At 45.4% G+C, this 13,200-nt stretch overlaps 5 protein-coding genes across 5 annotated transcripts; 1 reads left to right on the top strand and 4 right to left on the bottom strand.

The window, feature by feature from the left end:
• Positions 1–19: 19 nt before the first annotated feature.
• JR316_0006320 (Major facilitator-type transporter psiT2) lies at positions 20–1,856 on the bottom strand (the record flags this gene model as incomplete). The annotated part of the gene is made up of 8 exons (XM_047892069.1): positions 20–294; positions 351–840; positions 895–1,051; positions 1,108–1,207; positions 1,259–1,293; positions 1,350–1,510; positions 1,566–1,631; positions 1,686–1,856. 8 exons carry the CDS (start codon positions 1,854–1,856, stop codon positions 20–22), a joined length of 1,455 nt encoding a protein of 484 aa, XP_047749418.1.
• An 847-nt stretch (positions 1,857–2,703) lies between these two features.
• JR316_0006319 (Major facilitator-type transporter psiT2) lies at positions 2,704–4,509 on the bottom strand (the record flags this gene model as incomplete). The annotated part of the gene is made up of 8 exons (XM_047892068.1): positions 2,704–2,975; positions 3,025–3,502; positions 3,555–3,711; positions 3,761–3,860; positions 3,912–3,946; positions 3,994–4,154; positions 4,198–4,272; positions 4,324–4,509. The coding sequence occupies 8 exons, from the start codon at positions 4,507–4,509 to the stop codon at positions 2,704–2,706; spliced, it is 1,464 nt and encodes a 487-aa protein (XP_047749417.1).
• A 1,280-nt stretch (positions 4,510–5,789) lies between these two features.
• JR316_0006318 (Urease) lies at positions 5,790–8,834 on the bottom strand (the record flags this gene model as incomplete). Its single annotated transcript, XM_047892067.1, has 11 exons — positions 5,790–6,122; positions 6,180–6,318; positions 6,384–6,679; positions 6,736–6,848; positions 6,897–6,953; positions 7,004–7,532; positions 7,580–7,689; positions 7,738–8,176; positions 8,227–8,467; positions 8,519–8,742; positions 8,790–8,834. The coding sequence occupies 11 exons, from the start codon at positions 8,832–8,834 to the stop codon at positions 5,790–5,792; spliced, it is 2,526 nt and encodes an 841-aa protein (XP_047749416.1).
• A 906-nt stretch (positions 8,835–9,740) lies between these two features.
• JR316_0006317 (Unsaturated rhamnogalacturonyl hydrolase YteR) lies at positions 9,741–11,329 on the top strand (the record flags this gene model as incomplete). The annotated part of the gene is made up of 8 exons (XM_047892066.1): positions 9,741–10,030; positions 10,083–10,112; positions 10,163–10,186; positions 10,239–10,366; positions 10,418–10,501; positions 10,564–11,084; positions 11,141–11,173; positions 11,231–11,329. 8 exons carry the CDS (start codon positions 9,741–9,743, stop codon positions 11,327–11,329), a joined length of 1,209 nt encoding a protein of 402 aa, XP_047749415.1.
• Positions 11,330–11,679: 350 nt separating this feature from the next.
• On the bottom strand, positions 11,680–12,622 carry JR316_0006316 (uncharacterized protein; the record flags this gene model as incomplete). Its single annotated transcript, XM_047892065.1, has 4 exons — positions 11,680–12,217; positions 12,275–12,370; positions 12,435–12,491; positions 12,561–12,622. 4 exons carry the CDS (start codon positions 12,620–12,622, stop codon positions 11,680–11,682), a joined length of 753 nt encoding a protein of 250 aa, XP_047749414.1.
• Positions 12,623–13,200: the final 578 nt, after the last annotated feature.

Here is a 13,200-nt window from a genome sequence, read left to right as displayed (position 1 = left end):
GAGTGCTGAAATAAATATATCATTGGTCACTATTGCCAGTATCCTCGTCACGATTCCACAGTTGTTGTGGCAGTTGTACTGCTAGAACAATCGCAAGCGAAGCAAACAGGGTGAATGCAGCGTACACGCCGTATCCTCCAAGGATGTTACGTTGAACGGAAAACGAAAACAACGATGTCGACAAAGCAGGTCCAATAGCACGCGCAGTCGATACCGTCGTTTGAGCAAGGCCATTTGTGGCACCGAGAGAGCGACGATTTGGTGCTGATTCTGTAACGTACATGAAAATGCAACCTAGAAATTTCCCTGCATCAGGATAATGATTACTAGTCAGCTATATTCGGACTCACCGTAGGCGGTATCCATGAAAAAGAGAAGAAGCAAGATCAATGTAACCAAAACCCAGACTCCCCAGCTTACAGACCACTTTTTCGCTACTAAGCTTACAACTGGGAAGGTCATGAACACCGGGATAAAGGAGAGCATGGACATGATAAAGACACGTCGGGTACCGAAGCGTCTGACTAGTTTGGCGAAAAACAAAATCTGGAAAAGTCCTGTGCCTGCTCCATAAAGTCCCATTACGTAGCCGATGGTCACTGGATCAAGGTCCAGTCCGCCCAGTTCGATTGGCATATGGAAGAAAAGAGGGAGCAAGGCGTTTACCGAGATATTCAAGAAGGCAAGAGTGACGTAGTTGGCAATTGAGATAACTACCGGGAAAGTTAAAAGATCACGGAAGGCGATTTCAGCGTGTGGGTGATACTTGTAGTTACTCAAAGACGAGTCAACGGAGGAGGCTCTGGACTTGTCGTCTATTTGTCTCCATCTGGGGGCAGTCTGCCATACAATATTCAGTATTTAGCATTAAAAAAAGAGTTAATGACACTTTACCTCCTTGAAGAAGAAAATGGTAATAAACAACGTCACGAGGACGAAAGACGAAGTAGCAACGCAAGGGAGGAAATATGGATATTCTTTCCAGAATTGACCGGTAAAAACGGACGGGAAATGATCAGCAGGTCGCGTCAAAGTACCACCCAGGAGCGGGCTAGCGTGAGTTATTATCAGCACCAATTTATCACTTCAGTCGAATATGAAACTGACCCCATGGTTGCACCAAGCGCCCAGACAGCCGGCATGAGAGCAAACGCATCCGCTCGATTCGTAGTATCCGTAAGCTCACCCAGTGCGCTTTTCATGACACCTATAATATATTAATGGAGGGGATCAATACAATCATAATGATGTCACCTACCAATATTTCCATTCAGGAGACCACACAAGCACCGACTGGATGTACAGAAGTTAAACGTTGGAAAGAACAGCTGACACTTTTCGGACCATACCTAATGACCAGAGTCGCAAACGTACGAGAAAGGCCAAAGAAGAGCATTGACAAAATGGTCCCCATCATACCGATTATGAGCACGGGTTTACGACCTATGCGGTCGGACACCCTACTCCATTGAAAGACGGTCATAGCTTCGGTCAGGAAAAAAAGAGATTCCTAACGAAAGAAAAATGAGGACAGCATGAAAACATTATAAGAAAATCAAACAGACTATGAGGCCAGCGTAGTAGCCAATCCGTCGTTCATCTCCGCCAGTGATATCAAGTTTGCTAACAAGCTAACGAGCAATCAGATAAAGACGTCCAAAGAGTTTATAGGACGTCACACTCACTTCGTTAATGTAGGGGTATATTGACTGACTGCAAATTGGCTCGCAGATTTGCAGGAGTAAAACGATGCCAATTTGGAGTTTTGGCAGGGGCGTGCGCTTTTGTTTTGCAGAACGTTGTTCGTTCAGCAGCGGTGTTCGTTCATCGTCGTGAATGTCGTTAATTCCGTCCATGAGGGCTGTTTTGAGAGTAATAGAGAATCGATGGGTATATCACAGTGACGAGTCTGTGAGACTGTCCGGTCAGTGGGGTGTAGACGAGACAGTGGCAAAGACGCTGGGTATTAAGTATAAACGGATCATGTTCCAGTAATCGAGAATCGAAAACGCTGGGAATGCTTTAATCCCGATATGATTGCGAATTCAAATTCTAGAGAGTCTTGTCCTCGGAAATGCCGTCGGCCAATAATTCCTGCCATACACAGTGATCGTTTACAGTCGTCAGAATCATCTCATTTGGCGTGGATGTAGAGGGATGTATACCTAGCATGTCTTCTCTGTGCCGCACGAATACCATTCTGATTCGGAAGAGAAGATCCGCTTCAGCCGTATGTGAATAGATGCGAGCATTTTCTAGAGGCTTCCGTTGACAAATTTGTCAAAAGTTGAACCATGGCCGAAAATGCCGATTTCATCGTCATAAGCACGTCTAAATTCTTGGCGAACGAATACGCCAGTCCTAACTTGAGAACATTGGTTCTGTGATATCACATTCTTCTAAGAAGAGATAAAGAATTTTAGGGGTTTATGAATGCAGATAAGTTTCTGCGAGCTGCCAATGAATGTGGAACAAAATTATGAGCATTACTGAAGATGGTCAGTGTTACAATGGTAGAGAGAATTTTGAAGGTCTAATAATGACTATACCAGCTGACATAGTCATACAATCCATTGACACCTTTGTGCTTCGATTACGACCGCCAACTTCAATCTCATTCATTGTACCCCCTTCCTACCCACTCCAATTGATCTCCTAACCCACGTGTTAGATCGATAAGACCTTTGGGCATGGATGCAAATTTTAGTCGTCGATGGGCTCGGATTGGATGGCGTCCCATGTTTTGTTTGGAAGTCGAGTGGCAAGGTATAACGCGAAGACAGAAAGGATGGAAAAGATTGCGTATACACCGAAGCCGCCTAACAATCTTTTCTCGACCGAGTACGAAAATAGCGATGTCGACAGAGCAGGGCCGATAGCCCGTGCGATCGACACCGTGGTCTGTGAAAGACCGTTCGTGGCTCCTAGTGAACGCTTGTTGGGAGAGGATGTCGTGATATACATGAAGATAGTCCCTGTAAAGCGAGTCAGAGCGGCGATGAAGGTGTAAATGTACCATCATACCGTAAGCCATGTCCATGAATGCCAACATGGCGAGGAGGATGGCAATGAGACACCATACGGCAGTGGACTGCTGACCGAAATGCAGGGCGCAGATGTTAATCATGGGAAACAACAAAAACACCGGGATAAAAGTGGACATAGCAGACACGAAAATCCGTTTCTCTCCAAAGTATCGCACAATCCGTGCAAAGAAGAAGGCTTGGAATATCGCGCTGCCTGCGCCATAGGATCCTATGATATAGCCAATGGCAGGTGGGTCGTAGTTGAGGCCTCCTATTTCGAGGGGCATAGCCAAAAATAGTGGCAACAAAGCACAAACGGCTATGTTGAGGAACGCCAGTACGACATAGTTTGAGACCGAGAGAATAATCGGATACACGAGGAGTTCTCGAAGCGGGACAGGATCCTCACGTGAGGCAGATTTTGTCCCATCACAGGATTCGAGAGCTTGCTGTGGGTTCTTTCGCTTCGGTATTGTCTACTAGAGGGCTCAGTACGTGGCTGAAGGGATTGGACAACAGAATACGCACTTCTTTAAACCAAATGAGCGCAATTAGCGAGGCAAACAGTACATAGGCTGAAGCTACAAGACATGGCAAAAAGTATGGATACTCTTTCCAAAATGACGCGCCAAAGTAATTTGGGAAGCGCTCGTGAGGATGAGATAAAGAGCCTCCTAACAGGGGTCTGATAAATGATTAGTTGATATCTAAAGATATCCCATAGAATCACGTACCCCATTGTCGCGCCGAAGCCCCATACAACTGGCATCAATGCGAAACCCTCTGCTCGGTTTGTGGAGTCTGTGAGTTCTCCCATAACACTCTTCATCACTCCTTCGCAACAAGTGAGCAAAAAATCATTGAGTAGTCATCTGATGCACGTACCGATATTTCCATTCAATAGACCAGTCAAGCATCGGCTGGAAGGCGGTCAATCTGGCGTAATGAGTCGAAGAAAGAACCATACCTGATCACCAGCGCCCAGAAAGTACGAGAAAGCCCAAATGACAGCATTGATATTGTTAATCCAAGCATCCCGATTAATAGAACCGGTTTTCGTCCAATATGGTCAGAGGCTCTACTCCATTGGAGTACCGTCAGAGCCTCGGTGGCGAAAAAAAGGGATTCCTGGAAATGGGAGAATTAGGATAAATAGGTGGTACAGAATAACCCACTCAACAATTAAACCGGCATAATACCCCACTTTTCTCTCATCTCCTCCAGTGATGTCCAACTCGCTGATCAACTAGTATCAAGCTATTGAGTCTCATCCGCCTCTCCACATTTCAGCACTCACAGCGTTGATATACGGATAAATGGATTGACTGCTAATGGGCTCACAAATCTGTAGGAGCAATACGATGGCTATCTGCAGCTTGGGTAGAGGTGTTCTTCCATTGTTGCTTGACGCAGAAGCAGAGCCGGTTCGCAGTAGTGGTGTTTCTTCATTGGATGCAGTCGTGGCGATCTCTTGGTTAGACATTGCTGATATTGGGGAAGGGTTACGAGCGACGTAAAGAGATAACGAACGACGGGGCTTACTTGAGGCCTATTTAAATCCCACAGATAGGACACCTGCGATAAATTTATTGACATTCAAGTAATCGCCACCTCCACTATGTTAGCCATGTACGTACCACAATAAAGGCGAAAAATGCGTATCAGCTTCGATGAAGCATGCAGCTTAACCTTGCGTCAGACAACGAGTCAGGAAAAATCGGCAATTTTGGGTGACAACATACGTACGGAGGTAATGCTGTGAAAAATGTGTGTGATCCGGGGGACTAACCCCTCTGCCCTGTTCGAATCTTTTTATCCCAGGTTTTCAAGTAGGGTAGGAAATAACAGCGTCTATTTGAACGTCTCCCATTTGAGCGTCAGTGGCGCTCCGTGCCAACATGACCAACAAGAATTAGCATGGGAAGGACAGCAGTCACAGCACGATATGAACATTACCACGCCACAGCGCCACGGAGAAATAAATTTGATCATAAGGCGGAAAAGACGTGACCAACTCAACATGTCGCGTGATAGTACTGCGTGCCAGTCGCGTACTCAGAATCACAACAGCATCACCGCGCTCTGAATTGGGCGAGTTATCCCGGGACAAATATCGATATATGTGGATGCTTCGTATCATTTGTCAGTCCGAATGTGTGTCAAGATAGTTATTGTTATTTAATTGCCACTTACTTTAGTAGCTCTAGCCATTGAAGGGTTGTGTAGATTTTTGTTACTGTCCAAAATTCAGACTTTCCCCGAAAATTAATATGCAAGGGACTAGCCTGTAAAGAAAGAAAGAAGACGATTTAAATGTAATTTGCTTCCATAAATTAGCCTGTAGTGTGCCAGTAGATAGATTTTGGAGTCGTATGTGCACGACGATCGTGCTATATGCTTAAATTTCAAGCGTATTTGCTCATGAACTTGAAGCTTCAAGTCTTCTTGCATCGCCGACAATTTAAATGAGGGCTTTTTCAGTTTTCAGTCGTGTTCTCGTACATCTGCATATTTCTGATGTTAGCTACATTTGAACAGCTGATATTGGCCAATACTTCACGATACCGGTCTTCTCATGGCGACATTCCGCCAGGTATTGAAGAGTATGTGATTTGTAACACGTCCAGCATAACTTGGCACGACTATCGTGCCACTGATACAAATACAATTCATTTCCCTTTATCTTCTCAAATGAGTTCCCATAAGCAAAGTAAAACAAATCTTATCCAGTTCCGCCAAATCCTTTTAGGTGATCTTGAGGACTCAGAAAAGATTGTACCCCCTTGACAATGGCAATGTCTGGGCTGGTGCAATATCCGCTAGCTCTCCATCTGCACGAACCTCGTAGTTCTCTGGGTCGACAGACATTTTCGGCGTCGCGTCATTCCACTTCATGTCCTTCTTGGTCACTTGGCGACAACCACGGACAGCTTCGACACGTTTGGAGAGACCATAGGACGCTATCGTGCCAGATGTTATGGAAACCTCTGACACAAATGCCACGGAGTTCAGGGCAGCTGAGCCAGCTTTGGCGCCCCACATTGGCTTGGAGTAGAATGGCTGCACGGATGGAATGGAGGCATTTGCATCGCCCATCTATATGTCAAGGTTGGTAAGCGGGAACTCAAGACTTTCACATTCAGTTGGATGCACCTGCGCCCATACTATGACACCTGACTTCAACACCATTTGCGGTTTGGAACCAAAGTTTTCCGGTTTCCACAGAACGAGATCCGCGAGGGTGCCCACAGCAACTTGGCCAACCATATGACTGATTCCATGGGTAATTGCCCTAGTAATCCAATGCGAAGCGTTAGTTTTACCCTGTTTTCTTCAAACTTAAATTTGAACACGCACGGGTTAATAGTGTATTTCGAGATATATCTCTTGACTCTTGCATTATCCCTGCCTTCCTCGTCTCCGAGATCATTGAGTGGACCCCTGAACTCACGAAGCTTGCTGGCTGTACGCCATGTTCGACTGACCACTTCACCCACCCGTCCCATCGCCTGTGAGTCGGAGCTAATCATCGCAATTGCGCCTGAGTCGTGTAGCACATCTTCAGCGGCCACAGTCTCTGCCCGAATACGTGATTCGGCGAATGCTAAATCTTCAGGAATGGATCTGTCAAGGTGATGGCAAACCATTAACATCTGGGATGATTGGTATTCCATCAGCTTTAGTAAAACCAGATAGAAATGAGCTTTACGTCTAGATGTTCGTCCAGGGTGTTGTTGGTATATGGTCGAGTGGGATTGGTTGAAGACGGCAGGACGTTTGGGAGGCCACAAACAACGATAATATCAGGCGCATGACCACCACCTAGGCACGAGATGAGTTTAGACTATGACGCTTGGAAGTGACATATACCTGCTCCTTCGCTGTGGTAGGTATGGATTGTCCGGTTCCCAAATGCAGCGATGGTACCTGAAATGCTTGCGTAAAATTGGAATTTGTGACCAAAAAAAACAGCATACTTTCAACAAATCCACTTTCGTTCAGCGTATCAGTGTGAATGTTCACCTGCACATCAAATTCGTCCGCCACGTCAAGACAGTTGATGATAGAAGCTGGTGTGGATCCCCAGTCTTCGTGCAACTTGAGACCACATGCACCAGCCTTTATGATTTCCCTTAGCGCTGTCGGACCTGCGTCGTTACCTTTTCCAGTAAAAGCCACGTTCATGGCGAGGCCGTCAGTAGCCGCAAGCATGTGTCTCATGTAGAATGGACTGCTTGTGCACGTCGTCGCGTTCGTGCCTGCACTTGGTCCAGTTCCACCTCCAATGAAAGTCGTCGTACCGGCTGCCAAAGCTTCTTCGATCTGCTGGGGGCAGATGTAGTGAACATGAGCATCGATGGCACCTGCTGTGACGATGAGCTTTTCGCCAGCAATAACTTCCGTGGAAGACCCAATGATGAGTGAAGGGTGTACATTCGCCATTACATCTGGGTTTCCCGCCTTTCCGATTCCCACAATTAAACCATTTTTGACTCCAATATCGGCCTACAACAGTGTAAATGGCAGTCATGAATTGTTTGAAAACAACTCACTTTGTAGATTCCAGACCAGTCGATAATGAGTGCATTTGTGACAACGAGATCGAGGGTCTCTTCAGAGGACCTATTAGTCGCCTGCCCCATTCCCTCACGGATCGATTTTCCTTTAAAAATTTAGCATATATGAACCCAATTTCTAAGAAGAAAATCACCTCCTCCAAATTTGGCCTCGTCTCCATAAACAGTTTCGTCGTGTTCCACTTCGACCCACAAGGTCGTGTCTCCGAGCCTGACACGATCGCCAACAGTTGGGCCGAACATAGAAATATATACCTCTCTTCCTATCTCATTTTCGTCCATGTTGACTTCTAGCGCACCAGGCTCCGGGACATGGGCAAACCCTTTTCGCAGTATCTCGTCCAAAATAGCACTTGTCCTCTCAGGGGATGGATCATATACTCCGGACGCTAACGCGTTCCCACCCGAGATGATTTTGGACCCAGAGATTGAAACGAGAGACACGGTCTTGGTGTCCCCAGGCTCGAAGCGGACAGCCGTACCAGCAGGGATGTCGAGGCGTTTCCCATACGATTTGATTCTGTCAAATGACAAGGAGGGGTTGGTCTCAATGAAGTGGTAATGCGAGCCAATCTGCGCAAGTCAGAACACTGCCAAATGATCGGATTCATGGTAATGCGCACCTGGATTGGCCTGTCCCCGTTGTTCGTGACTCTAAGTTTGATCCTTTCGCGCCCTTTGTTGATGATAATGCTTTCCTTCTTCGCTATCACTGCGCCAGGCGTCTTCTCTGGCGCATACTCGGCCTCGTCAATAATGGGGAACACGTCGTCTGACGGGACTGGAAAGAAAGAACCGTATAGGGCAGCTTCAAGATTTCCAGATTCTGTGCATATTGGGTCGTGTACTGTCACAAGAAAAACTCTTTTACATAGAGTAAGTAAAGAATGGCACGCAGCGACGGCAGACACTCACCCATCGACAAATGTCCCTTCCACTTGGATTTCTTTCAACAATCCCGGAACGCTAGGTAGAACGTGGCGTCTTCCAAGCAGTGTCTTGCCGTGGTGCATTAGTTCTGCCACGCTGTTCAGACCATCTCGAATACGCTCCTGGAGCTGCGAAGCAATAAGAGCAACAGCTTCGGTTTGGTTAAGGCGGAGGCCCCTTGCAAGGCGCTTTTGCGCGAGTGTGCCAGCCTGGTATATTTGTCAGTCGATGCTTCAAACTCGTTGGTAAAACACACCTGATGAAGTAAAAGCTTCGCCTCTTCTCTGGGAAGAAGGTGCATCGTGCGCGACGATGGGTGGGATTCAAGTTGGATAAGATAAGAAAGCCCCTAATTATCTCCTTCATCAATGATTCCCACCGTCACAATTCAGGTAGCCAATCGCGTCCTTAGAAGTCAGACTGGGTCGCTAGAATATCGTGGTTGGTTCCGCTCACTGCACAGTGTTAGCAACGCTCTATGCCGTGTATTGTGTTGGGGTGTCCGGTCAATGAAGTGCTTATGTTTCACAATGAATGGATTCAAAGTGTGTGATCCTCAGGCTGAGGGGAGGATCGGTGGCAAAGCACAGTGGCGGTTCCCAGCAGTGATATTTTGTGCAACGAGATTTTGAAATCTTGCACAAGTCTAACCCCATTACATGTGGCATATCTTTTGGAATCTTCTAGTGCGCTTTCTCCGACTGCTCTTACTATTTCAACGTACTCTTATACACAGATTAAACAGGACTGAAATCCTGAACCAAATTCCGATAAAAATTGAATAACGAGTCTTTCCACTGGGAATCGCGTATCAAGACCCTCAAAAGGCTTCTAGAAGGGAACTTATGTTGGCCATGGCGATGAATTTCTATGTATGCCCGTCTAAAGTTTATGCATTATGTTTCATCGATCTAAATTTGTCTATAGTTTACACCCTGAAGGGCTTGCACGCTCATTCCACAATTGCTAGCAGTTATGATGGTCACACGATGCTACTCATACGCTCCGTGCCACCAATAACATGACAGAAACAACGTGAATACGAGATTTCTCCATCATCGCTCAATTCATACGGGCCGAAAGAATTCACTAAATTTAAGTTCAAAGGTTTCCTCCCGAACGGCATTCCATGAACATGTCTTCTCAATCCGCCGTTGGCGCATATAAACCAGCCTCCAAACATACCATGCCACCTTAACTGCCCATCATGGTCAAGCTTCCTTCTTTAGCCGTATCGCTATTGTGCATCTGTAAAATGGCTATTGCAACAGGACGGACGTCATATGCTGTATGGGCAGCGGATTCTGCAATTGCTCGACGTCAAGGGAACGGTCTTGATGCAAATGAAAATCCAATCGTATCCTACGAGCATGGAGAATTTCAATGGGGACTACGCCAATTGTATGAAAGGACAGGGAATACCACGTATTTCGATTACATCAAACAAGGCATCGACAACATTGTGTTCAGCAATGGTACCGTTCATGGAAGCTATGTGTACCTTGCAGCTTGCTTTTCTCCGCGAAGCACTTCTCAATTTCTTTCTCAGACTAACAGATTATGTGTTGGATCCTCTAAGGTTTGCGATTCACGTTGAACGTGAAGCTCGATCTCATATTACACATTTAGAACCGGACCCACAATGATTTATCTGTAAGTTGATGCCAATTTTGTAAATTTTCCAATATTGTTTGACGATTCCTAGGCATGGATTGACTCAGAACAAGACCTCTAAATACAAAATTGCCGCTGACACTTTTCGTAGTCAACTTGATTCCCATCCTCGTACTACACAAGGACAATTTTGGCACAAGCTCAAGTACCCAAACCAAGGTTTGGAAGCTGTTGTCTTTTACGGGAAAGAAAGCTTACTATTGGTAAAAGGGTGGTTAGATGGGATTTACATGGGTGAAATTTTCTACGCTAGTTACACTTCGACTTTCCAACTCTCAAATGATACGGCCTGGGGTGGGAGATCAAATGTCTACTCCATCTTATTTATTCTAATTCACATTTCGTTTTCTCCTCAGACGACATTACCAACCAGTTTGTTCTCATGTTCCAAAACACTATTCAGAATGCCACAGCCCCAAATAATACCGGCTTGATGTACCATGGGTACGATCACTCTGGTGTTGCCCCTTGGGCGTCTGCCGACCGTGGCCACTCCCCAGAGGTTTGGGATCGTGCTTTAGGCTGGTACTCAATGGCACTCGTCGACATACTTGATATCATGCCACAGTCGCACCCAGGATACAGTAGAATCCTCTCCATCCTTCAGCTACTCGTTCCACGCATTCAAAAAGCTGCTGATCCAACCAGTGGAGCATGGTGGCTCGTCATGACACAGCCTGGAAGGACCAAAAACTACTTTGAGAGTAGTGGTACAGCGATGTTTGTATATGCATTACTCAAGGCAGTGAGACTAGGTCATGTTTATGACGAAGATGGGAGCATCTTGCTTTCCGCTCGAAAGGCCTATGAGTACATGGTCAACAATTGGGTGGTAGTAAATCCAGACGGCACAATGAACTGGCTGAATACTGTGATTGTAAGTCTCAAACGTTCAAGTATCATTTCTTTTGAAATGTGACTTCATGTTGATAGGTCGGAAGTCTGGACACGACTGGAGACTTCGATGTAAGTCAATTATGCTGATGATATCCACCTGGAAAAAAAATTAATTGATTGAATCAGTACTATGTCAGTCAGGTCACTGATGTCAACGATTTGAAAGGGGTCGCCGCATTCCTTCTTGCCAGTTTAGAATTTGAAAGGCTTCCTATTTCGCTATAACATTTGATATATTCTCTTTACTATACTCGTAGACCTAGCACAAGCTAACTCAGAGTACATGCCAGTAGCTTTTCTGATATAATTTTAACTTTGAAGAGAAGTAAATTTTGCAGAACGATGATCCTATAAATATATAACTTCTTTGATCAAAGTTAAGGAAATGGTGTGTTAAAGACAGGTTTTAGACGAAAATTTCCGCTAACAGTCAAGAATTCCAGACATGCTGACGAAACAATGGATCACGACAACCAATTTCCACCTGATACAAAAGTGGCTGCCAACTGAATTTGTGCCCATAAAAAACTTGCGTTTGAATTAATAATACAATACAGGATAATCATGTATACACTTTAAATCATATAAGGAGTAGCGTCGAAAGCAGGGGATCGTGAGGCAATCACTTTGGTAGTAGCCAAATGTCTTTTAAGGGCATATACCTGCATGAATCGTGACGGCTTTGAGCAGGTACACTTTGCAGCGTCACCTTTTAATGGATGACACTGATATTTGGCACCTTGGGAATGTCGAGACGTTTGCCAGTGCTTTCGCATGTCGCCCGATGTTTTTGTGGTCATATTGCATCCTGGAGAGGTGCAAACAAATTGTGGCCCGGGGAAATGCTTGGAGTTTTGAGTATTGCCTGTGGAATAATTGATTTTTTTGATCATTTTTCCAGAGTCTATTCCGTCGATTTTGAAATCTCCCCATGTTGTTCCCGGCTCCGGGGAGTTCAAATACGTCCCTCGCAATTTCTTTGAGACGGTCGATGATACTTCGACCATGTCCTCACATTTGCGTTTAGCTGGTATCGTAAGTAGCACTTTTGCAGGACTTGGTAACCGGGATGGATCCGCTTGCAAAGTGAGGTCATTGGACGCCTCGGTTGTCCTATATGCGATACATGTCCAGTGAGCCAAGGTAGGCACAGAAACTATAATAACTTACTTCAGTGTGACCGAATGTTCTGTTCGAGCCTCTTCCACCGAAGGAACGTTCACAGAACATACCTTTCGAGGAAGAAAACCCTCATTATCAGCCAGCCTGTATAGGATACAAATTTGTATGAATGTTTCGAGATATAGAGCCAAGGAATACCAGTACTTACGTGAGTGGTATCTCTGTAGCTGCCCTCTGAAGGGGTTTCTTCTCATCTTCGTCCGGCCTGTTACACGCGATGTGAGTTCAACGGGAATGTACAAGATGATACACACATCGATCAGGAATTACATACGGGAACATCTCGAGAAGCCCCTCAAAATATTTATCGAAGTCTTGGATCACTTGCTCAGACATCTGAATCCTCAGGCTGAGAACCTTTAACAAAACGCGTGCAGAAAAATCAGACAGACCTGGGCAAAAGTGTAGGATATATGAAGGTACAGAAGAGAAAGAGGAACTAATGCAAGTTACTACTTATATTCAATAATCTGAGATGCGCTTCCACAACTGTCTGTGTTGTGAATTATTTGCAGCCAAACGATCACAAGCCTGTGGTCAGGAAGCGATTGCACTGTAGTCTAAATGCGTATATCATTTGGCTATGCAATTCTCAATTTGTCTTGAGGATGGATCTTGGAGAGGAATCTCTTTTGAAACCCTTCACGTAAACTTCTTTCATGATGGGTCAAGGTTTGATAAGCCAATCCATTGACTTATCCTATCCACATGGTTCCGATGGTATCCGGAATCCCCGGGATTATAAGTAAACCCCCAAAAAATATTTCCCAGGGAAATAAAGCGTTATGCTTCTAAAATGCATAATTTAGCAACCTTGGCGGCCGAAACTTTGAAAGGCCCAACAATCCAACACCTAGGGTTGAACTTCAACAGCCTCATCAATGAAGCGTGTGCCGAAAGCGGCACCACAGACG

This window comes from Psilocybe cubensis, chromosome 5 (genome assembly GCF_017499595.1).
Source record: "Psilocybe cubensis strain MGC-MH-2018 chromosome 5, whole genome shotgun sequence".
Lineage (NCBI taxonomy): Eukaryota > Fungi > Basidiomycota > Agaricomycetes > Agaricales > Agrocybaceae > Psilocybe > Psilocybe cubensis.
This window is presented reverse-complemented; position numbering and strand designations above follow the sequence as displayed.